Source organism: Aricia agestis, chromosome 7, assembly GCF_905147365.1.
Source record: "Aricia agestis chromosome 7, ilAriAges1.1, whole genome shotgun sequence".
Taxonomy (NCBI): Eukaryota; Metazoa; Arthropoda; class Insecta; order Lepidoptera; family Lycaenidae; genus Aricia; species Aricia agestis.
In genome coordinates this window covers 17,181,270-17,208,732 of record NC_056412.1, presented here as the reverse complement: position 1 = coordinate 17,208,732, position 27,463 = coordinate 17,181,270, and the positions used below count along the sequence as shown (strand labels likewise).

The 27,463-nt window shown below is 36.5% G+C and overlaps 1 protein-coding gene across 1 annotated transcript in view; it reads left to right on the top strand.

The window, feature by feature from the left end:
- The first annotated feature begins 12,840 nt into the window (after nucleotides 1–12,840).
- The window catches only part of LOC121729108 (serine-rich adhesin for platelets-like), a 63,336-nt gene continuing 48,713 nt past the window's right edge, over nucleotides 12,841–27,463 (top strand). The window contains exon 1 of the mRNA XM_042117494.1: nucleotides 12,841–12,915. Coding sequence (XP_041973428.1) covers nucleotides 12,841–12,915 — 75 coding nt within the window. The remainder of the gene's footprint in view (nucleotides 12,916–27,463) is intronic.

Below are 27,463 nucleotides of genomic sequence, written 5' to 3'. Positions count from 1 at the left end.
ACTGATCCGAGTCTATCTAGACGAACGACTATCTAGACTTCGGCCTATCTAACACTAATTAACAGGAAACCTTAATCGGAGAAATCACAAAGCAAGGCCTCCATTTTCAATGGTTTAGATTAGACGTATTTGTTTACAAACTAATGAAGTTGCGCAAGAACCGAGACACCGTTGTGCTCCCGAACCGCAAGGCCAGTCTTGCTTGGTGGTTTTCAAATCTTACTCTATCCAAATTCAATCTTCAATACTCCCCATTTTGTTTCACTAATATCACTAATAGACAGCTTATCTTAGAACCTTTTGTTTTAAGAACGGCTGAACCGATTTTAGTCTAGAAATATTCGTAAAAGTCCAGGGAATTTACAAAACTAGAAAACATATTTTTGTACAGCCAGCCACATTAAGCTCGACTTGAATAAAATTAATTCTTTGAGAGTTAATTAAATAAGATCATTCTTAGGCTTTAATTTCAGTGTTTTAATCCAATTGCCCATCGTGTCCGATCGCAAACTTAGGTTCGTTTTTCAAAGCAATTAGAAAATTATAGCATTGACAATTTACTACCACCACTGGTTTAATTCTCATTCTCATTCTCAATCTTAAACGTTACTTCGATCGTAAGGTGTTTCACTTGCACTCACATAAGTATTATTTTATGTTGTTTCATAAAGACTATATAGGTGTTTCATTAACAATCATTTCATGACAATATAAAGCGGGTTAGGGTCAGCGTGAACAGAGAGGAATAATCCTCGCGCGGTCTCGGGCATGCACTTGAAAATAAACTTTAAAATTAATAAACTAAAATGCATACATGCTCGAACCTTACAAGAAATGCTCGCGCGTCCTCGAGGATATGCGGGAACCCCTTATCGCACTTTAGTGTAATTATTATAAAGTTCATTTTCAAGTGCTTCAAAGAAAATACCCGAGACCGCGCGAGGATTATTCCTCTCTGTCTGCGCTGACCCGTATAAGGTAAAATTTTGTGGTTAAAAATAAGTTGGCAACACTACAAGGTCATTATTAATTTTAGGAGAAAACAGAAGTATTATAAGTTCGTTATGGCGAACTGTTGACACGGCTAAATGTAGATTCGCGTGAACATGGATTTGTGGGATCTTGTTGTGGCATTTCAAAATACGGCACACCAAACTTAATAACAGCTGTTCTTTAAAGTTGGTTAAGCGGCTAAAACGTGAAAAGGTGACATGACATTTAAATTGAGCCATTCAAGTTAGAAACGAATTTGGATGATAATTTTGTCTTGTTTTTAGGTCATTCAAAATGCATCCAATCGCATCGACGCAATGTGAACTGACCTTTCACAGATCTACAGCTGTCATTAAAATCGATCATACAATTAACCTATTAAACGTGATTAGTAAACAGTCAGCACTTGAAGTTTCTCACGTGCATCACATATTACGTCGTGTGCATAACAATTAACAACAATTATCAAAGTTTCATTCACAAATACTTGTGATGTGACTGTACTCGAATTGGTTGAGTAAACTTTACACTCGCTAATCATATTAACACTTGAAGCCATAATATTTTATGTTACGTTCGTCGTTTTGTATCCCTGTAAAATCTTCCGTGAAACAGTAATATTTAGAAAAGAAATCTGATAGATAAAAGCACAGTCCAATGATCAACTCTTATGATATTGTATCCATCAAGAATGGGTTTTTCACAATTCAACCTTTAAAGAGTTTTAAATTCTTATTTTTTGGTATACTACTTGAAGATTGCAACTTTTAACGGCTTCCTTCGATCGGGGTTTCTTGGAAATGCTATTGTATTCTATTGTTGTCGCGGTCACCGGTGTCCTTATGGGGCTTGAAGGATTAATAGATCATCCAAATAAATGAAAATGACTTTTAAATTTTGTTAGTCTCGCTAAAACACGGGTCATCTAGTAATCAATAAAAAATATAGGATACGACTATACTTAGCTTTACCTTTTTGTTTCCTACTAAATGTGTTTGAATGTTAAATTGAGTAACCACCCGGTAGACAATATTCAGAAGTAAGAGGCGATCAGTAGTTTGTTATAATTTCGTAACTACATTACGTTTTAACGAGACAAGAATCAATAACAAAAACTGATTAAGATCTTAATAAAACTGTGCAGTAAAACGCAAATAAATTAAATGTTTCATTGTAATAAAATTTATACTATGAGCCCTTACTCATTTAGTAGTGGAATACAATACACTTTTCGGTATGCACCACGGGGCGAGTAATTTATGTATCTATGTAAATAAAAATGAATTTTAAATTTTATTAGTCTCGCCAAAACTCGAGAATGACTGAATCAATTTGACTTATTTTAGTCTCGAAATATTCGTGAAAGTCCTAGGGAGGTTCATAGTAGAATGTAAGTGAAAATTCTGTATTATATATTATTTTGTGTAGGCAATTGTGGCTCTGACCACATGCTGTAACTTTTAGTGCAAGTACTTTTAATTTATTGTACTTTTTTAGCTGTGAAATATTACGGATATAATTATCAACATCATAAATATAATCATAGATAAAATATAGCAGACGCAAACAAGTAAAACAGACTTCAGGTCATTATAGACCTTTTAGACCATATTAAAATGAACATAACAAGAAAACAATATGCTGTATATTGTTTATAATTTAAGTATTTAAGTGCTTATTTAGCAGTGATAATAGTAATAAACAGCAAATATCTAACATACTTAAAAATAATTACACATATTATCCTTTTCACAATAGGATCAACAAACCTAGGGCTCACTGGCGCCAGCCTGGGCGATAATTTAGACCAGCCGCTAGTAATATGTAACATAAAATATTTTAAACATAATAGACTTAAGTATGTCGAAGCAAAGCAGATGACTTGCTGTAAATTTTTATTAAACTTTTTATAAGATTTAAATAAAATCTAAATAACAATAGTTAAAAAAATAAAAATAAAGCTTAGTTTATTAATTTTTTTCAAAAAAATTAATAAATATTCTTTCATTGTCCAATGACTTGCATACGTATTAAGAGCCAATGCTCTTAACACGTATTCGAAGTTTCGAATTAATTAGACTACTGGAGATAGGCAAAAATCGTGCTCAAAGATTCCGTTACATACATACAGCCCAAACTTATAAAAACATGTTAAAAAAGACCTACTCGCAGTTTCAATAATCTTCTAATGCAACGCCTCCGTGGTCTAGTGGTATAGAGCGCGGCTCTTGGCTCGGAGGTCGTGGGTTCGATTCCCGGGTTGGAAACATATTATTTCCAAGTTTGGTTAGGACAATGCAGGCTAATCACCTGATTGTCTGACAAGTAAGATGATCCATGCGTCGGATGGGTATGTAAAAACTTTTTACATCTGATCTCTGGTGGTCTTCCGTCCCACTGGGTTATGAGAGTAAAGGAATAGATAGTGCTCTTGTGTAAAGCGCGCACACACTAGGGCACTATAAAATGACTCCTGCTTAGCTGGCCTGGTTTCAATGAAATCGGCCACCGTCACCGAAACCGGTGTGGGAGCTATTAATCTTCTAATGACATCAAAACAATCAAATGGAAAGTGGTCATGCTCTGTCATTAGTACTTGATCCTCCTAGATTTCTATGTTCATGAGCTGCAAAGTAAAACACACACAATCTCCACGATCAATACTAATGTGTTATTTTCTACGCGCTCTAGCCGTAGCGATAACGTCGCCTACAAAAGACATCAACGCGCTCTGATAGAGATCACAAGTCACAATATTCTTAGGGTTCCGTATCCAAACGGAATAATGTTACTTAATTTGCAATCAATCCATCTGTTTGTTTGTCTGTACTTTGTAGAAAAAACATCTAAAAACCTTAAAAATCTTTTTGGTTAAACTTACAATTATTAGAAAGTTAGTAACAAAGTATTTTAACACGTTACAAGTATCTTTTGTCACATGACGTGATATTGTTATCAAAGAAACGAAATTAATAAAAAGGAAGGTAGGAAGAATATGAGATTTTTTTGATTAAATAAGGGGGCAAACGAGCGAACGGGTCACCTGATACCGTCGCCCATGGACACTCGCGACATCAGAAGAGCTGCGGGCGCGTTGCCGACCTTTTAAGAAGGAATACGCTCTCTTCTCGAAGGTTTGCAGGTCGTATAGATCCGAAAATACTGCTGGTGACAGTTCATTCCAGAGTTTTACAGAGCGCCATTTTTTATTACACAATTAGGTCCCAAGACAGTTTTGTCCCTCGGGCACCCCTGAGATCGTATCAAAGGGTTTTCGTGGTTCGTTACCGTTCCCGCTCCTGTGTCGCCAAGATCAACAGATCTTGGCGACACAGGAGTTGCAGAGATGAAACGTGTTGTGAGCCAATTTCCCGTATAAAATTGTATATTTATTTATTTATTTATCAAACATCTTGGCCTATATTATATATACCTTATAGACTATCATACATCACATTTATACGAAAACTAACACTAACACTAAACATGTATTGTCTGCGATCTGGAGCGCGACGTGTTCGGAAGTTGTCCTCGGAACCTCCTGTATACGACTCCAATCGGCCAGAACTCCTTCTTCTCGAAGGTCGGTAGATGATGCGGAGATACTCAAATGACGGCAGATTTACAATTCTGAAAATCCAAGTATTTGTCGCATGCAAAAATACTTGAATTATGACAGGAGGGTGTGGATATAAAAAAGCTGTGTCAATTAGCGAAATGACGGCTTTAGTGCTTTCGGAGATGTATAACATCGTCATAGTATTGTTTTCGTTTTATTCCCACGGTTGTACTCAGTATTATAGTTATTCAAATAGTATGTACATTTATACTTTTCGTTTTATATTCGTTTTTCCTCCTCTCTCCATTAGCGTTAGCGTCGTTGATCAAAGCCGATCTAAATCGGTTATGTAAAGTATATTATGTATTAATAATATATTACCTATAATCTAGGTTCTAAATCTAGGTTACACTCATTACTCAGTGCTAGGATTCTTTTATTTTTTAATTAAATTTTTTTACGAGGCTTAAAAATGCACTTGGCATCTATGCCAGCCTCATAGTATTATTCAAAATTATTGCTAGGAAAAATTCTTAAAGTAATTATAAATATTGCTTTAAATACTTTAAAATATTACGTCAAAGTTGCATTAGTAGATAGACAAATAATATCTACGTAATAACTTATTATTATTGGAAATTATAATAGTCATAATTATGGTCGAAGATTATATGGCTGGTTGAGGGTTGATTCTAAAGTTTAGCTATGATAGAATTGATGCCATGATGACATCATTATTTTTGTACAAAAAATAAATATAAAAAAATAAAAGATCAAAAAACTTCAGCTGCCGGAGATTCTTGGAATTTCTATACCGTATTCGTTGTATTTATTTAATAAAAAAAAATTGTAATAATACAAAACAATTAGTATTATTACACACCTGATAGTGTTACTATGAAGGAAAAAATATCTGCAAAGTCATGACTCATGACATATTGCAAAGTTGGACTAGGTTCACTAGGTTTAGGACCGAAACCAGTAAACAATAAATAAATATTATTATCAATCATTAAAAGTTGGAAACTATTGCTCAATTAAGTATTATTATTATTACCAACACTATTATGAGTGCCCGGTAAATTATTAAAAATATAGTGACATTTATTTTATCTATATAGGTATTGTGTTATTGTAGTTTTGGTACTTTTTAAAATAACCTATCCCAGTCACTATATTATAAGAAGAGGTTACTTCGATGGGAGAATCACTGTGTAGTGTGTAGCTATTTATTGAGATCTTTACAACTAATAAATGGATTTTAATACGGCTTTCTTTAGTGGATATTGATTCAAGAGGAGGATTTATGTGAATAATTTTAGACATCATGTGAATCTCATGTAAAATATAAATCACTAGATGACGCCCGCAACTCCGTTGCGCCAAAATTCGTTATCTCAAAGGACTCAAAGTATCTTCATACCAAATTTCAGCAAAATCGGATCAGCGGCTTGGGTGTAAAGAGGTTACATAGAAAAATCTAGAGTGGATCAAAAAATGGATATTAAAAACTTCGCCGTTAGTCGTAACTCGTAACCGACTAAACACATTTTCATTAATATTTCACATTGTATAGTGGAAATCGCGTGCGGCCACTTAACATGAACTCTAATTAAGTGATCATTAGCTGCGGTTTAAGTGCGGTGTAATTGGTGACATGTTTCCGTGTCATCGGCTAACTGTGACATCACGACACGACATTAGATTACAATTTATTCTTTACATTATAGAATTATTAATTCTTTAAATTTTGGTCAAGGCTTGGAATTGTTTAGGCCTATAGTCACGAAGTGGTAGGGCAGCTACGTTTTATCCGACGCCCGAACCGCTGATCCGATTTAGCTGGTATTGGGTATGGAGATCTTTTGAGTCTCGGGAAAGGACATAGGATACTTTTTGTCCCGGAAAAATGTACGGTTCCCACGCGATAAACAAGTTTTAGCGCAACAGAGTTGCGGGTGTCATCTAGTTTATGTATTTAAGTACAATATTCCCTAGAAGTCCTATACTACTGATCAAATTTGGTAAAAGAGGTGTCAAAAGATTTATTAATAAGGTCGCATAAAATATAAAGTTTGTGAAGTCGTGTAATAGTTTTTAACTTTTGATTCTTGTTGATCTCTTTTGAACATTGATGAAACCTTAAGATATGGGTAAATTTGGATCACGGGTCAATGAGAAATAGCTATTGGTGGATATCATGACGCGTACCTTGAACAACGTATCTCGCTCAATCTCGGTATAAATTCGTATATGAGAAAGAGATAATAATTATAAACCTCATAAACCTCAGTCAATAACCACATCTCTCTATCTTATTATGCGTCCGGACTTTAGCCATTAATCATAAGTATCACGGCCAAGCCCTATCCTGAAAGATTTAATTATTATTTACAAGCTGCTCATGCTGGTGAGCTGTCGGAGTGATGGAAGAAAGCGATAACGTTTAAGCCGTAAGCGAAATTGTTGTGAGGTGAAATGCCGGCATCAACGGATAGGAAATTATAGAAATTTCAATTCGATTCTCTTTGCTCTCTTCAATAATTTGTTGTATATTATACTGTTACAAATCCATGCTACTATTATAAAGAGCTTATGTATGTTAAAGAATGGAAACTCCTGGGCCGTTTTGATCTAAGGAAAAGACTACAAACTACGGAGAAAGAAATTTATTTTCATCGCCATATTTAAAACAATATAGCGGTAATCAAAGCGGGTATTATAAACATCGAGACAATTCTATATAGGTATTAAAAATGCGAAAATGTATGCGTCCATTTTTTTTGGATGAAATACAGTATAGTATAAAACTTAAAAAGTATACTTAACGAAAGCATCACGGCTTTTTAGTTTTTAGCGATAAACGACAATCCACGCGAACGAAGTAGTGGGAAATATCTAGCATAAAAACTTTATATTTTTTAAGTTAATTAAAATTAAATTAAAAGTGAATGCATAATAAAACATTATTATTAATGTTATGTTACGCATTCGGAAGAGAGAATAAATATTATTCTCCAGATTTGTAACACTTCCGACGTGATATTAATTATTGCAATAATCATTAACAAGTCACTGCCATGTGAAAACCTCGTAACAAATATGAACATGTGTATTGTATAGTCTGGGAAAAGTCATTGTCAGTGCCACTTCTCTTTTCATTGACTTATAGGAAATACGCATACATTTCGCCGAGCCGCAGCAGGCATTTTATTAGCACACTATGTGCGTATTCGGGATTGACCCGCACCCGCAACCGAGAACCGTAAATTTTTTCGCAACAAAAACTATCCTATGTCCTTTACCGGGACTCTAAGTATCTCCATACCGAATTTCAACTTAATTCATCAAGCCCCATACGGTCACCGGTGACCGACACACCAATAGACATTCTATTGTGTCTCGTTTTTCCACTACCGAAGGGCCGGGTCAAAAGTTTTGAAGTTTTCAAGGATTGGAATAAAACATTCAATCTGCTTTAAAGTTGTAAAGCGCTACCTTGTGAATCCAGAAATAGATATATAACTCAAACGATTTATTACTCTATTATAAAATCCATAAAATTGCATATTAAGTAGAGAAAGCATACGTGTTCGTCGAACATCGTTTTGTGATTTACGATTATAGTTTTACCAGATGACGCCCACAACTCTGTTGCGTCAAAATTCGTTTATTGCGCGGAACCGTACATTTTCGGGATAAAAATAATCCTAAAAGTATGTTCCTTTGTATCCTTTTCTGGGACTCTCCGTTCCAAATGTCCATACAAAATTTCAAAAAAATCGGTTCAGCGGTTTGAGCGTGAAGAGGTAACAGACAGACAGACACACACTCTTTCGCATTTATTATATTAGTATGTTTGCAGCTCTAATTGACTGGTCTTAGACTCATTATTATTATTATTTTGACACACGAACGGATGGACTGCTTTCTCCAATAGGCTATATTTTCGTAGTAACAGTATTTAGTCATGCGTAAGCAGGATGTCCCCGTGATTGGCCACGGATTATCCACGGGTAGGCCGACGACATGGCCTAATTGGTGCGATTAAATAATCTGCAAGGGTCGGCTGATACCTAAACACGACTTAAAGATAGAATTTAGAACAGAGGTTACTCTTTTTAGCCCAGCGCTACGAAGAAGCGATTCGGCTGTGCTTCTTCAGTAGTAAATGAATGATTATGAGTTCGGTGGTCTAGTGGTTAGAGCGTCGCTCTCGACTCCGGAGGTCGTGGGTTCGAATCCCGCGTTGGAAACATGTTATTTCCAAGTTTGGTTAGGACAATGCAGGCTGATCACCTGATTGTCTGACAAGTAAGATGATCCATGCGTCGGATGGGCATGTAAAAAGTGGGTACTGCGTCTGATCTCTCGCTGGTCGGGTCGTCTTCCGTCCCACTGGGTTATGAGAGTAAAGGAATAGAGAGTGCTCTTGTGTACTGCGCACACACTTGGGCACTATAAAATTACTCCTGCGTAGCTGGCCTGGTTTCAATGAAACTGGCCACCGTCACCGAAACCGGTGTGGGAGCTATTATTATTATTATTATTATTATGAGTTCGAATTTTGAATAGTATCCCGTGGCGCGCTATTTTTGTTGTTAATAAAGTTATATTTCTGTGAGAATAAACACTTATCTCTGACACTAAATAAAAATTATAGTTTGAAAAAATAAAAAAAAAACACGCTCGTTTTTTTTAATTTTCTTAAACTTTTTTTTACTTATTGCATTGTCATTGACCATAGGCGTGCCAAGGATTTAAGTGTTATCCACTTGTCAGGAAAAAAAAACTTTTATTTTATCTTCTACGTACGCCCATGATTGACTCTTAAAATGCAAAATTTCGAATCAATTAGACTTCTCGAGATAGTTAAGAATCGTGGTCAAAGATTTCGTTACAGCCAGTCCAAGGTAATAAAACCGTGTTAAAATCCACCTGAGGATTCACAAGTACACGATCAATATGTCGTTGGCTAATGTATTGATATTTGGCAACATCGTCCGTTCGATAAACAATGGGAGCAGTGCAACTGCATCGCTCCACATAACATTGGGCGCGGTGACGACATGACATGCATGACTTTATATGCTAATGCTAGCGATACTCTATGATTGAACAGAATAGCAGGAAAAATTAAGCTATAAGGCTTCGAAGTAATATTTAAAAGTAATTGACTCCGTTACACCAATTTTTTTTATCGCGCGGCAAATATGTGATCAGTTGATTGTCTAAATACGCCTCTTTGTTCCCTCTTTTTTCTGTCTTATAAATGGTCAACTATAACAATTGTCTACGACGCTACCTGGCATATGTTGTTTTTTCCTGTAGAAATGCATATTTTGAACATTCCAACATGTTTTGACCGGTTATTACGTAACGGAGGAAACAGATTACCGGGCACCGGATTGTGTCAGAACACCGAACTTCATGTTAATAAGTATACCGCTCTGCCACTTTCACTATCAAAATATTTAATTCACTTTCATTTTCATCAGTAGCGGACCATAAACAACTATGTTCATTATGTGTTAGATTTTAGAATGTTCTAAGTTTTTACTATTTAACTACAAGCGGCACCCGGCTGCCGCATAACAATTGAAAATCTATTGTGTCTGCGATTCCCACGATCGAGGTATTAACCAAATTGCATCGACGGATAGACAGACAGACAGACATACTTTCACACTTTCGTATTTATAATATTATATCTGTACTAGATGACGCCCGTAACTCTGTTGTCAGATATTCGTTAAACGCGCGGGAAACGTACATTTTTCCAAAATAAATATTATCCTCTGTCCTTTCAAGAGACCAAAGTATTTTCATACCTAATTTTCATCAAAATTGGGATAGCGGTTTGAGCGTGAAGAGGTAGCAGACAGATAGACTAACCCACTTTTACATTTATAATATTAGTATGCATGGATGTAAATTTTGTGTTAAATAACTTTTTAACTAAGTACGTGATTTAAATATTAAGATTATTATTCATTCAAATGATCCAAATTTTTTTCGAGTGCTGCAAGTGTATAATAATATGCATATTGCATATTTTTTTTTTTATGAAAGAAGGGGGCAAACGAGCAAACGGGTCACCTGATGGAAAGCAACTTCCGTCGCCCATGGACACTCGCAGCATCAGAAGAGCTGCAGGTGCGTTGCCGGCCTTTTAAGAGGGAATAGGGTAATAGGGGAGGGTAGGGATGGGAAGGGAAAGGAATAGGGAAGGATAGGAAAGGGAATTGGGCCTCCGGTAAACTCACTCACTCAGCGAAACACAGCGCAAGCGCTGTTTCACGCCGGTTTTCTGTGAGAACGTGGTATTTCTCCGGTCGAGCCGGCCCATTCGTGGCGAAGCATGGCTCTCCCACGTATAAATTTTCCCCACGTAAAAAATTATATTACATTTGTAACTAAACATAATATTTTGTTACACTTTGTGGATTGTATATACATAATATACATAATATTGTTACGTGCTAGGGTTTGAAGGATTTGGAAAGAAAGACCTGCTGACTCTCTTGAAGACTTTATTCACTAAGTCTAGGTCACACAAGCACACACTAGGTCACAACACTTAGCACTAAGTCCAAACACTAATCACTAGGTCCAATCACTAAGCACTATCACTGTCCTAGGTCGTAGCCAAGTCGAAGGTTTCACTGGTTCACTCACTATTGATCACTTGTTGTCACTCCGAAATCGCCTTGATGATCGCTCGAAACGAACTGAACTCCGGGCCGTCTACCTGCGGCTTTTTATATGGCGAGACGAACTCCAGAAAGTTCCCGATACACGTAAACAAGTAAACAAGTGTGGGAACTTTCTAGGAGGCTCGAGCATGTACCTCAATAAACATAAACAACTAAACACGTAAAAACGTAAACAAAATAAACCGGTAAACACGTAAACAAATGTTGGACTTTTCTAGAAGGTTCGAGTATGTACTTGCGCGCCTCATGCCATCTAGTATTGAGTAGGGGATTTATGTTGCCTGTGTTCCCTCGGTAAGTTTCCAGCCCCCGTAGACAAGTGGAAAAGCGCTAACGCTAACGCTAACGCAAGCGCTACAAAATGTATGCGATTTGACATAAGTCATCGCTTCGCTAGCGAATACTAATGTCAAATCCATACATTTTGTAGCGCGAGCGTTAGCGTTAGCGTAAGCGTTTTGCCACTTGTCTACGGGGGCTGGTTTGTCACTAGATGGCACTACGTGTCCGTATACCATATAACCAAAAATGTCCGTAACAATATGTTTGTAGATGAGTCATAGACTTTCTACATTCGGATAAACAATAATATGTTATTTTGTAGTCATATGAAAAGGATCAGTTCGGACGAATTTGTCCATATTAGTATTACCATACGCCTTTTATAGCAAAACTACTAGCTCCACACACTCTCTATGAATACTTAATAGACGTAAAATAAAATAATATACTTTATGATATAAACGAAAATGTTATATTATGAAATACTTTTACAAATTTGTTTTTTCCGAGCAGCGCCCGCGTTGATGTCTTTTTCTTGGCACAATATTAACGGATACCGTGACAATGTATTACAATAATATTGTCCCCGTCTGCCAACATTTATAAGAAAGCTAACATTAATATCTGCATCCTCTATCGGTTGTATCACGGGGAGTGCTCTGAGGAATTGTTCGGAATCATACCACCTGCAACTTTTAGCTATCGTCCCACGCGAAAAACATACCATCCTCATCACCTTGATGAGTGGCAGTCTTCCACAGTGCCTTTTTCGCGTAACTTTCTGCCGCGCACTGTAAAACTCTGGAATGAACTGTCACCAGCAGTATTTCCGGACAGATACGACCTGCAAACCTTCAAGAAAAGAGCGTATTCCCTCTTAAAAGGCCGGCAACGCACCTGCAGCTCTTCTGATGTTGCGAGTGTCCATGGGCGACGGTAGTTGCTTACCATCAGGTGACCCGTTTGCTCGTTTGCCCCCTTAATAAGAATAATAATAATAACAATAATTATAAGTATTTTTATTGCATACACACTAAAAAGTAAAATTATCTTAATAATGTATCGCAATGGTGGCCTGATATAAATAGAGTTATTAGATAAACAGTATGTTATAAAATTGTTTTGATAAATGTGTAATAAAATGTGTGTAATTTGTATTATGTATGTGTAAGTAGATAATATATATTTAATATTTTCAAGGAAATTGTGGGGTAGCGTGGACATAAATATTCTTTCTGAATGATGACGATGATGATTATGATGATGATGATGACTGTTGCAGTGCGGAGCATGAGGACGGAGGTGCTGGGAGTGTGGTGCGCGCTGGCGCTGCTGGCCGCCGCCACGGCGCTCCGGACCCCACAGGTATGTACATTTTACACTTACCCGACTACGGCGAAAGGAAGGGCAATGATTTTGGCTAAGGTCGGCTACAGCCGGACCGCAACCTGCAGTCGACATCGGCTGCAAGATGCGGTTGTCGCACGGCGATCTGCAGTTTTCATACTAAATTCATATGCGCAATACACGGATCTCTCGCAGTTCTTGAGCGGTCGGAGCAGTCGCTCTGCCGTCGAGTTTCGCCGTGCGGTCGAACAACAAAGCTATGTATGATCGACTGCATGATACGGCCGTGTTGCAGTCGTGTAGGACTTCAACGCAACCGCTCTAGAGCAATTGCAGTTACGCTACAACTAGCGGTCCGTCTAAGGGCAGTCTAAGGGCCTTTGTAGTGGCTAAATTACTGCTTAGCCAATACGCTTTCTTTCATATAAAGTTGATAATCGACTCATGTCATGCCAATTCCATACATTTTTGATCGACGAAAGAAGCGATAAGGGAAAAAGTTAGTAAAGATAAAAGGTGATACAGGCCAGATAGCCAAGTTAAGTAGTTCAACATTTTTTTGAACATTTTGCATGAAGTTGGATTTTAGTTGTTTTAAACTGATTACTATTTACTTGTCTCAAACGTCCAATTTAATTCGATAAATTGTAAACAAAGATCAGCATGAGGCATTATAATATTATACTTACTTGTCGGAGAATTCAATTAACTATATTTTAGTATTATTGTAGCTATCAATTTATTCTGTTATACCACTCAACAAGGAAGCAAGATACTGATTTGGTTTAATTTCAATAATATTCTATTAAATAGATTTTATAAATCTTAATTATTAATTGAAAATAACTTTTATAGCTGCTGTTAAGCATTTGTGTAGCCTAATTTTTGTTGAGTTATGAATGCAGTCTTGTTCCAAATTATCTAAAGAACATACGTAATTTTTTGTGGGACGATACACAAACGCTTAACAACGTGTATACAAGTTGTAACAAAACTAAGTTATAATACTTAAGGGTGTGTATGCGTAATTTGTATCCTATATCGAGTTCATTGTGAAAGTAGCAGCGCTGAAAAAGCATATTTTTTTACTTTTGTATGCGAAATTCCATGACGCTCGGGCGGTTGCCCATACAAGTAAAAAAATTGCTCTGTCAGTGCTGCTAATTTCACAGTGAACTCTAGACACATACGAACCCTAAAGTATTAGTAGTCATATTTTAGATTTTTTTTAAATAAACTCTACATGCAGTCCAGTCAGTAATCTGTGCCTACAATATCACATCTGAGAATGCACCTTGTACTTTATAAACGTCAATAATTGTCCTGAGCGAATGTCAAACAACCTTGATAGTTGACCACGCCATAACCGGAACTATCAAGAATAATAAGTGCAATATTTGGGTGAGTGGATTAAAATTAGCTGGCAATTTGAATGCTTCGATTACAAATTATCCAACTCTTTGTTATATTAAAGTTAATTTGAATTAATATTTGTTTAATTGACTAATTCTAAAATGCGTTTTAAGTTTTAACATTCGAGCATTTGAAGCCCAAAGGTGCGCGTTTACCGGATCGGAATCGGAGCGTCCGCAGCGGACGGATTTATTGCTTTGTATTGATTTCTATGGTACCGCGTATTGATTAAAATGGTACCGCGTGCACTGGAACATCCTGCGTCTGACAAATTATTGACGATTTTCCGTCCGCACCGTACGCTCCGATTACGACCCGGTGGACGCGCAGCTTAAGCAAGAACAATAGGCGCTGTTTTGATATTTTCATACGGAAAGTTACAAATACGTAGTTGTTAATAATAATAAATAATAATATACAATTATAGCTCTTGGCTAAGCTCAGTTTATTTACAAGTACTTTGTCAAACGATATGCACGAGCATGACACATAATAGCGTTAATGTACGTACCTAACAACGTAAATATAGTGCACTTATAAAAATAGCCTCTAAGCTGTGACAGAACTGCTTTAATATTACCAGCTGATGAGGAATATATCTGACAGCGCGCTGCGCGATATAAAGGTGGCTAATATGTTAATTTATTTTTAATGTAATGTACAAGGTGTAACAAAACTAAGTGATGATACTATAGAGTTTAGGGTGCGTGTGTTCCTTATGAAGAGTTAACTGTGAAAGTAGCAGCGCCGAAAGAACAAAATTTTGTGATTTGTATGGGCAAGAGCCCGCGCGTCATGTGTTTTTCCATTAAAAAAAGTCACTCTTTCTGCGCTGCTACTTTCGCAGCGAACTCTATATATGGGACCCGTACACACCCTAAAGTACTATCACTTAGTTTTGTAATACCCTGTATAACAATAAGTGGTGATGCATCAATAACCACCATCACCAAGTGTTTAATGTCATTCACCTACGTGTAATCATTATTAACTTTCGTTCATCTGCGCATCGCTACTGTGCGCGCGCGCAACGCCTATTAGCGTATAATATCAGTTAACATGTGTGAAGATGCTATATGATTAATTGAAATTGATGGAAACAATGCGAACAATATTACGGTGCTAATATTTTATTCAAAAAGTCCTAAGGCGTGATGGACTTAAAGTATTATATATACTGTAAACCTTGGTACGTAAACAATTATAATAAAAACGACAGACAAAGGATTTGGGCAAAAATGCCTGTAGGCGACTCATACTATTCTAATAGAAAAATATTAAGTTAACGGTAAATTTGTTCTCACCCAGAGTAGGTAGCTACAAATGTACTTCTATCCTTTCTTACTTCATGTAGACATGTAGATGATAATATTAATAATAATAATAACTGCCACACCGGTTTCGGTGACGGTGACCGGTTTCATTGAAACGAAGCCAGTTACGCAAGAGCAATTTTATAGTGCCCAAGTATGTGCGCAGTACACAAGAGCACTCTCTATTCCAATTTACTCTCATAACCCAGTGGGCCGGAAGACCGACACGACGATCAGGTGCAGGACCGACTTTTGACATGCCCATCCGACGCATGGATCATCTTACTTGTCAGACAATCAGGTGATCAGCCTGCATTGTCCTAACCAAACTTGGAAAAAGCACGTTTCCAACGCGGGAATCGAACCCACGATCTCCGAGTCAAGAGCCGCGCTCCTACCACCACCATACCACTAGACCACCGCGGAGGCGTATGTATATTTAATTGTAATATATAGTGTGAAATGTGACCAATGTCAGCCAATAAGTCCAGTTAAAATAACAAAATCAAATCACTGGCTTAAGAATAAGAATAAGAAAAGTTTATTTTGCACATCACACAACACAATATTTACAAAGGACGAAAGAACAAGGAGGAAGTTTGATCTTACACCTTTATGTAATATATGTTTGTGGATGAGTCACAGACTTTCTTTATTCTGATACAAAATAATAGATATGGATCGGCTCGGACGAAGTTGTGGTTTAGAGCCACGCTCTAAACCACTGGACCACGGAGGCGTCTGGAGATGATAATAATATTAAAAGACTGACGGGATATGCATACATCCAAGAATGGACAAAACGAGACCGCTCAGATCAGCCTGTGATCAGTTCGACCGGATTTGATCGGTCTCATCGATAGATTAAATTAACTATCCAACAAAATGTGTATAAAGTTTTTCTTTATGTTATAAAGCATCGTCGTTCAGAAGTGTACATTAATAATAGTAATTTATATTTAATAGTAATTTATTATTAATTAATAGTAATTTATAATTAGCATACACGAACTCGATTGAGTAAGCAACACTATCTCTTCCTTTACTGTCGTAATCTAGTTGGACGGATGACCGACACGACTGGCGAGAGATCAGATGCAGGAACATTTTACCTGTCCATCCAACGAATGAATCATCTTTCTTGTCAGACAATTAGGTGGGCAGCCGATGCTATCTTACTTGGAAACATTTATATTGTTCCAAAGCGGGAATCAAATTCACGACCGCAAAGCTCTCCCGGTGGCGTGTGGTGGGGACGAATAATAAAATCTGTATTTATCTAGTTATTTTTATTGCATATAAAAGGTGTACGACCTATAATCACATTCATCAAACGTCGCTTTCGATAATAGCATGTCGTGTATTGCGCACGCACGCCAGGAAATTTATTGTTTTACTTCTGAAGCCACAATATACTATTAGCCAAACGCCATTTTGTTCGGACAATAGAAAAAGCACTTTCTGTATAATTGCAGAGAAGATGACAAATTGTTGTTGATCGTATCAAAGTATATTGTTGTAAAACTATTATTGTTTTAAACTGTTACTTTTCATTCACTTCACAATAGTGTTGTCAAAAATTGTTGTCATATATTTTAACATTTGGCTTAATATATAAAACTCAGCTAAGTGCGAGTTGGACTCACGCAAGAAGGGTTCTGTACCACAATAGAGAAAAAATAGGCTGAAAATTGTGTTTTTTATATGAGAGCCTTCCTTTAATTATTAAATTTATTGAAATTTTATTATTAGTTATTAAAGTGAGTAATCCATTCTAATATTATAAATGCGAAAGTGTGTCTGTCTGTCTATCTATCTGTACGTCTGTCTGTCTGTCTGTCTATTACCTCTTTACGCCCAAACCGCTGAACCGATTTTGCTAAAATTTGGTTTGGAGATACTTTGAGTCCCGGGAAATGACATAGGATACTTTTTATCCCGGAAAAATGTACGATTCCCGCGCGATAAACTAATTTTGGCGCAACGGAGTTGCGGGCATCGTCTAGTTCGTAATAATTTCAAGTGCCTATTGATTGCCGTTTTTGATATCGATAAGAAAAACACGTTTGTTGTATGGGAGCCCCCCTTGAATATTTAATTAATTTTATTTTTAGTATTTGCTGTTATAGCGGCAACAGATATACACAATCTGTAAAAAATTCAGAAGTCTAGCTAAAGCGGTTCTTGAGTTACAGCCTGGAGACACACAGACAGACGGACAGACCGACAGACATCGAAGTCTTAGTAATAGGGCCCCGTTTTTACCCTTTGGGTACGTAACCCTAAAATTAATGTTAAGTCCTTTCACTATTATTGTTACATATTAAAATCTCAATACCATTTGTGTGTACGAAAGTAGTTTGGTTTGTTTTCTTTAAATAGACTTAAAACTACTAGGTCGAATTGATAACATTTAGAAAGTATGATTATACTGTACTCGGCGAAACATGGCGGTAGCGATCATTGACTCCTTGTCAAAAACTTGTCATTTTCTATACAACGCGATTGACAACATCTGACACTTCATTGTCAATCGCGGTTTATATAGCTACTAGATGACCGCTACCGCCATGTTTCACCGAGTACAGTATAGACTATTTTTAGTAAGCCAAAATGTAACGTTACTACGAAGGTTTCCTAGCCAAAAGTAGTCGTGGACAATAATAATAACCTATTCTTTAATAAACATAATAAAATTATCCTTGCAAAGTAATATTTTAAACAGTACAAAGCTACGCACGTTACCTTGTAATGTGTAAAGTTTGTATTGTAATTATACACTTACCTGCAGGCTGCACAAACGCATTATTAATTTTATATAAAACCTTTCAATTGTGTATTATTAATTTTAAAGTTAGGTATTAAATATTCTTGCTTACAATGTATATTTATTGCAAGAAAAACTTGCATAATTTTGTCCCTTCTAATATTATACTATAAACACGAATGTCTGTTACGTCTCTTTAACTGCTGAAAATATTTAGATGTTTTATAATATGGCAATAATAAATTTCATTTCCAAAAATTACTAAAGATAATTTTTATTTCGACGTAAGTATTATATTATGGTTTAGATGCTATAATATGCTTAAACTGCTTTCAGTTAAATCACTTATAGTAATTTAATTTATTTTAGATATAACTAGATGACGCCCGCAAATCCATTTTGCCAGAATTCGTTTATCGCGAGGGAACCGTACATTTTTTAAGATAAAAAGTATCCTATGCCCTTTCCCGGGACTCAAAGTATCTCCATACCAAATTTTAGCAAAATCGGTTCAGCGGTTTCGGCGTGAAGAGATAACAGACAGACAGGACACGGATGGCCGGCGCCGGTAAAATTCACATCACTTCCCTATTTTTTTTTAATGAAATAATGGGGCAAACGAGCAAACGGGTCACCTGATGGAAAGCAACTTCCGTCGCCCATGGACACTCGCAGCATCAGAAGAGATGCAGGTGCGTTGCCGGCCTTTTAAGAGGGAATAGGGTAATAGGGGAGGGTAGGAAAGGGAATAGGGTAGGGGATTGAGCCTCCGGTAAACTCACTCACTCGGCGAAACACAGCGCAAGCGTTGTTTCACGGCGGTTTTTTGTGAGAACGTGGTATTTCTCCGGTCGAGCCGGCCCATTCGTGCCGAAGCATGGCTCTTCCACGTATAAATGTAAAGATTCCCTGGATTGCAATGAATATTTCGAGAAAAAAAATTGCCAAATCAGTCTAGCCTTTCTCGAGTTTTAGCGAGACTATCAAAATTACCTTAAAACTATGCTAGACTGTCACAGCTCATATAATACAAGCTATGTACTGATCTAGATACTGAACTATTACTTGCAATTTTGTGTGCCGATTACACAGACCCTTGCAATAACAGGTTTACAACGTCACGCAAGGTTTGTCTATTTCTATCACTCCTTTAGTGGTTAGCTCTGTTACTGTTTATGTAGCTTAATAGTGAATAATATTACTAACTGACCCGGCAAAGGCAAAACGCCTTACACGTTGAGGAAATATGTATGAAGAGGAAGATCTTCCGAATAAGCTATCTTAGATCCTTTTCTGAGATAAGGTATCTTCGTACCAATGCTTAAATGTTAAATATAGACAAATAGACATCCATAATAATTAAGAATTTATAAAAATAGTAACATTAGATAACCTAGAGCAGAGTGAAATAAAGTGCATTTTGTGACTCAATTTCTATATAAAAGAAAAGCTTGGTTTTAAAGCAAATATATTCACTTATCAACATTCATAAAATAATTCTAAGCATTAAACTTCGCTACATTATTTTAATCCTACTAATATTATCTTTATAATATTAGTAGGATTAAAATAATGTAGCGAAAGTTTGTTTGGATGTATGGATGTATAGATGTATGGATGTGTGGATGTATGGATGTTTGTTACTCTTTCACGCAAAAACTACTGAACGGAATTTAATGAAACTTTACAATATCATAGCTTATACATCAAAATAACACATAGGCTACAATTTTAACCGACTTTCAAAATGGGGGAGGTGTTATGTTCGTTTTCTTATGTTCAATGATTACTCCGCCGTTTGTTAACCGATTTTCAAAATTTTTCTTTTGGTATATAGGGTAATATCCCAATTTGGTATTATATTCACAAAAGTAGTGATCTGATGAAGGATCCATAAGTAATCGAGGGAACTCCTCAAAATTTATAGGGAAACATGTGGTGACTTCGGTTTCGTGAGAAGTATTCTAAGCATATGCTACCACTAAGTAACATTTTGCACCGAGGTATACCTGGTATACCGTGGTTCGGAAGGTGCTGAGAGAACTCCTTATTCTTTATAGATACAAGTTTGGGAGTTTCGGCGTTGTTTTAAGAACGAAAAGCATTTGCTACTATGCAAATTACATTCATCATCAACATCATCATCATCATCATCACTACCATATTATACCATGTTATTGGTACTTTTCATAGTCTTTTAGATTGAGACTCGAGTTTGTCAAGCGATAATTTAAAAAAATCTATAAGTACCTACCTAATCTTATAAACTTGAAGAGTAAGTATATTTGCTTGAACGCGTTAATCTCAGGAACTACAGGTCCGATTTAAAAACTTATTTCAGTGTTAGCTCATTTATCGAGTAAGGCTATATATTATCATGCTAAGGCTAATACGACCGAAGAAACTCAGGAAAATGTGGGAAAAACTGGGAAATATTAGAAATTACGAACTACTGGAGCAATTTTTATGGCAATATTTGGCACAGATATAGAGTAGACCAAGTGAAGGGAGTAGGGACATAAGCTATTTTTTATGGGAAAATGTACGGTTTCCGTAAAATTCCTAATTTACGCGGGCGAAGCCGCGCGGGACATCTAGTCAAATATAAATACAATGAAGTAAGATTTTGAATAGGGATTATTTTTATAGCATAACGAGCATCAAACAAGACAAAGATTTCGAAATGTGTCGGAAGCAGTGGGTAAGAAGGTCACTGCCTCATATCACTACGAAAACTTCACGTTTACGTAAATCTCACCGTACCCCGTAGACCGTAGACCGTATATCTACGGCACGCACCGTGACGGAACCGTGTGAATTCACCTCCTTATACAGCTTTACGCGACTGCACCAGAAAGATAGTTATGTTTTATCGTATGTACGTTTTATGTACCATCGAGGAAATTGATTCTTAGGCTAACGTCATTTGGACGGATCATGTCAATTCAATGTTAATTGTGATCTGTCGGCTGGGTTTGACGTAACTCAACCAAACTACGTAGGTCCCCCATCTGCCTAGGAATCAACTTCTCTGATAATACATAATATATTTCTTTGTGTAAAACTAGTAGACTACGTCGTCTAATGGACAAGTAAGATTCTACTACACTTTACAGTCGTTGATTGAGCCAAATACTTAATAGTTCTTTAGCGTGCTGTTGATTAATCTTAAGTCGTGGGTTCAAATTACACAAAGAGGCCAATATATTTTCAATTTACGATGGTATAAGGCGTTCATAGATAAATAAATAAATGCGAAACAGATAGACAAATGCGAAAGTCTGGCCGTCTGACTCTGACACCTACTCTCTACCAAAATTTATCTAAATTGGTTTTAAGCTGTTTAAGCTTAAAACCAATTTAGATAAAGGTATGAGACGAGAAGAGATATAGGATAGGGTTTGTTGTAAAAAAAATGTAGCGTTCCGGCGCAATAAACGATATTCGGCGCGACGGAGTTGCGGACGTCATCTGGTTTTCTTAATAAGACTGTCAAGCTGCATTTCCTTTTCACCATGGCGGCCGGCGGCCTTCTGTCGACCTTGTCCGTACAACTCTGTGACCGTATCTCCGCCATCTAATTATAGTTACAAAATATACTTTTTGTACATAATAGCCGTCGTGATATAGCGATTGACAAAGTTCGATTACCAAGCTTTCCTCGTTTCGGCAATATTCGGAAATATCGAGGCTCTATAGTTTCTGTGGCTTGTGAATATTATAAAATTAAGAAATTAAAAAATTCTTCATACAAAAATTGAAAGAGCAATAAGAGTCAGGAGTATACAAAATATTTTGAACGTATCAAATCACTGGGAGCTATTTACATTTTGTAAAGAAATTAATATAAACCCAAATTTTACAGCACTGAGCAAGCTATTGGATGAAAACTTTCGGTCATGTCACTCTTCAAATAAAAATTCATCGAATCGATCTACATGTTTAGATGCTACAATGCCATACATGCTGCATACACTAGAAATTAATTATATTCGGTCATTTCTCATAGAAATATCTAAAAGTAACTTTTTCAGCGCTGTTACTTTCACAGTGAACAGCTCTATATACGGAACACAATATATTATACAACTTAAACTATTATCACTTACGGGTAACTATTTAGTAATCTGTGCTTACGGTGGCAATTAGAGACATTTAACGATAATAAAACTTTAATTTAATGAAGAGTTTCACAGATAATGTATGGAGCTTATGTAAAAATCTTGATTTAATAGTTAAGTAATTAAATTCGTCTCTAAGTGTGGCAGATATTTTTGTTATGCTATGTATATTGTATAGTTTTATTTAAGCACAATATCGCGGAAAACCAAGCCAGTGTTCAGTTACGTGACAGTTACAACTTACAACACGTAAGCCGGAGCCAATCGCGCACGGCAGCACTACACCGGTCAATGTTAGTGTGCTTTTGGAGCAAACTAGTTCGAATCACGCTGGTTTTCTATACGACCACTGTATTTTTCCAGGAGGTATATCACGCAGGTATAATATTGGAAATTGAACAAAAATATATGTATAAATAGATTTCTGTGTAGAGTGATTAGTGAGCTGGTATAAGTATCAGAATAAACACTATTATAGTTTCATTAAACCCTAACTGATAGGATAAAAATTCCCCCGTGTTGGAAAAAAAATTGTTTCCATGATTGGTTATAATAATGCAGGCTGATCACCTGATTGTCTGACGAGCAAAAAGATCATGCGTCAGGTGTGTGTATAAATCGGTTCTGCACTCTTTTATTTACAGTTGTGTCGGTCATTGTCTTACTGGGTTACAAGAGTAAAATTGTAAAAAAAGTATTAAAATTTTATAGTTAGTATGCAAATTGTTAATTTATTGAGTGAGATTTTAATACAGATTGTAGATAACAAGCGGCCTTGCTATCAATTTCTAGTATAATTTCTAGAAAATGAGTCCGCGGCGGAATATCATTAATACCAGGGAAAGTTCTAGTTCACAGATTATGATAACAGCTTTCGTTTTTAACCATCATATAAATGGCTACGGGAAATTAACATGATGTATTAATTGCTTGGCATTAATTAAGTAGAGTTATTTAATGAAAAAGAGTAGAGCTATTTAATGCAGCAGAATATCAGTGCAGCAGAATATCAGTGCAGCAGAATATCAGTGCAGCGGGCACGCTTGCTGCGTTTGCTGAGCTGGGGCCAATTTTTGGCATCACACAGCATTGTAATAATATAATTAATGTAACTAGATGATAATAACTGTACCATCGAATACTGTTTAATTATTATGATGTTTGGTGTGATGCTGGAAATAAAAGTATTCTTATTCTTAATGAAAATACTAGCTGATCTGGCAAATGTTGTTTGACCATACACGGTGTGGGATATAACGGCGTACAGGATAAAAACACGACATTTCAACACAATCTATCCAGCCGTTTCAAAGGAGTTTTGCACAGAACACTTCAAGTTTCAACAGAAGTATGCTATGTATAAGTTTAAAATAGTTATATTTCGTACATTAGGTAAACAAAATCTATACTAATATTTTAAATGCGGAAGTGTGTCTGTCTGTCTGTCTGTTTCAACGCCGAAACCGCTGAACTGATTTTGCTGAAATTTGGTATGGAAATAGGTACTTGAGTCCCGCGAAAGTACATGTCACATAAGATTACGTCTTATGTGATACTACTTACTACTTACTTACAAACTTTACAAATAAGTTTCCATTCTGCATGCTATTATGAAATAGCATTTAGTTAGTATTTGTACATTGTATATTAACGATATAGTTGTATGTGGAGCGGAAAGGCCTCGCCCCGAGCCCTATCCACTATAAACACTGTCTTTTCACGTAATTGACTTACTGCTTACTGGAATTGAGCCGTTAAAATGAAGTAAGTTTCCGTCCTATTGGTTGAAATGTAAAAATTCGTGTGAAAACATTATCTACAATTTTTTGTGTGTATGTTCAAAGAACCTGAAATGGCAGTCTGAAATAGGGAGTCTAAATTCACGTCAGTGAAATTCTTGATTGTACGTGGGACTCCCCGTAGGATCTACCCACTAACCCCATTCTGCTCCACTCCCCGCTGAGTTGCGGGTACGATACGAGTAGATCTCACCGCAACTCACGGGATAGTCCTTTGAGTTCCTTCAAATAAGATTAACATTTTTTGACATAATGGCATTTGCTATAATGAAATCTAAAATGTTTATATACTTGCATATAAGTTTAGGAGCCCCTGCGGGGCTAAAATGGTCACATTTAGCAATTCCTCTCAATCAATTCAGCAAATGAATTGTCAAAACTGTCAAACTGACAAATGTCAAATCAGTACAAAAATACAGAAATGAATTGCAAACAGAGTTGCATTTTGCGATTTTAGAAAAATGAATCATATTATGATTCATATCATGATTCTTCAAAGCGATCATTTTAGCCTCGCAGGTCTAGATTAAAAGTGTTCATAATCCTGCAGGATAGTCTGCCGTATCACGTAAAGACGTGGGTGAAATATTACAATGTAAATATATGATGTATTATACGACATAAGACTCGAGTAAGACCGGTTTTCCCAAGGTGTAAAGATGTGTAACACCATGCTTACATAACACCACGGCCAAGATCATGGGAGTACCACTTGTATTGTTGATCAATCATTATCTTTACAAATATTATGACAATGTCAATGGTACATACATATTATGACGAGTCGCATTGATGTGTATTTTTTTCCTACGGGTGATATCAGATCTAATATTAATATTGTAACCCCCTTACTAATAAACGTTGTATAAGCTTTAAATAGTTATACAGTGTTTTGTTCCTGTCACACAAGTGACATTTTTAATTGGATTGAAGAAGACAAAACACTGTATAACTATTCAAAGCTTATACAGCGTTTATTAGTAAGGGGGTTAGTGTGAAAATGTGTCCGTATATCTATTTGTTAGTTACCCATTCAGACTGGACCACTGAACAGACTTTGATGACATTAATTGGTATGAAAATACTAAGAATCCCAGGATAGGATATAGAAAAGTTTCATTTTATACAGCATTGTTGTTGATTGACTTCCCAAACCAATCGGAATCGCTGGTGAATAGATAAACTCCTGTCAAGCATGGAATAGCCTCAAGAACCCTAGCCTTGTCACTTATGTTTAAATAAAAAAAAAACACAGACGAACGTATAACCTCCTCCTTTTTGGAAGTCAGTTAAAAAAGACGTGTGGCACTCGGGGACTGCCGCAGTAAAGCGGCTAATGCAAATATAAATTGTATACGTCTAGTCGCGCGCACAAAAACACCGTGCCGAAGGTTGGCAACGCGGTACCGACCGGCACTACGTTGCGGCTTTGCCGTGCAGGTCGCGGTGGGGGCGTTAGGTTATTTTCGTTACGGAATCAAGAAGGTCGCCGCGATAAAAGTGATGCAATAACTTAAAAGTACTAATACTACTACTATTAATACTTGTAGTACTAATGCTATTAATACTTGCGTTATTTTATTATTGTTGCAAAATACTTTAAATTTAAATACTGATAATAAATAGAAACATTTTATTTCACTTAATTTAGATACACATCCATTTGAAATATTCATAAAAGTCAACTTTCAAAGCGTGAAAAAATATGTTACGCTGCGTTAAAGCGCTTAATCTATTTACAGATTAATTACATAATAAAAGACGCAACAAAATAGTAACTCAATAAACGTGGTTTATATCTTTAGGGTCAGTTCACATTGTAACGTGACGAGGTGATGCGAAGTGATGCATTTTTGAATGGGTTTTCTAATGGGTAGAGCTTTAGTTCGCACTCGTAGAGGGTGGAGGACGCAGGTTCAATCCCAAGTGGAGTCGTATACCAATGAGACATTTTCTGATCTTTGAGTACACAATACCAGTTGGTCCCAGACTTATTGACCCCTTCTTTCGTAACGGCCTAAAGGCCTAGTTTATCTTTAAGGCTGGCCGCATACACGTTTTCCGTATTCGATTGCAGAATTCGTTTTCTGTATTCGGATATCCGAATGCATGAAATCAGTAGAAAATACATTAACTGGCGCACACGTTCGCTTTATTCTGAACGGAACGAATTCCGCACGGAACTAATTCCGCACGTACGTTAACTAGTGCAAACGGGCGCATTCGCGTGTGAAATAAAACGTTTGCGCTAGTCTCACGGAATTCCAAATCGTAATTCCTCATTAAGAAATCGAATATGAATATGTGTATGTTGCCAGCCTAAGTTGTGTACTGCTAATAAGCGATGACAACTTCGCTAAGGATTCATTTTTTCAAACTATCTGTCATGTTAGGCTGCTACAATAACTCACTTTCATGCCCTATTGAACTCACCAGTCACCAGTGATGGCACTTGCTTATACAAAGCACGTGCCTTTGAAGCCTTTTTCAAACGAATTTGAACCATATATGCAGCTATTAAAGTCCACATTAGACACTAAATTTCTGTAACAGGTGTATGGTACTCGCTAACGTAAGGCATTATGGACTTTATACATCGGTCATAAGGTATAATTTTCTTTGGAGTTTCGGTGAGCTTTATAACAATTGTATGCACGTGCGAGCACTTACCATTGTTGTCACTTATGTAAGAATTAATCTGCTTTAGTCACTTCGCGATGACCTTTCTAAATCTTAAGGAAGCTCTTTGTTTTAAGTAGAAGCTCTAAAAGAACTGTACATTTTGCTGTCTAGAAGTAGTACAATCCTTCCTTTACTTTAGACCAGTACTTAATCGGTGGTCCCTGGAGGCATTCCAAGTGGTCCGCGAAGCCATCCTAATAATTTGTGAGAATTCAGAAGCTAATAAAGAATATGCACTATGCAGTCACAAAAATCACAATAAAAAAAAAATTAGTTTGTTATTATTTTTATAGAACATATCGCGGCTTATAGAAATGGTCATCCTGATAAGTCACATTTTGCTAAACATCTTTTAGATCTTTTAGATGGCCATTCCTATAAAGTTTTACATAAATGCGATAAAGGCTTTCGACTGAGCGTGTTGGAACAATTAGAGATCATAAAAGAAAAGAAAAATAACATATTTGCATT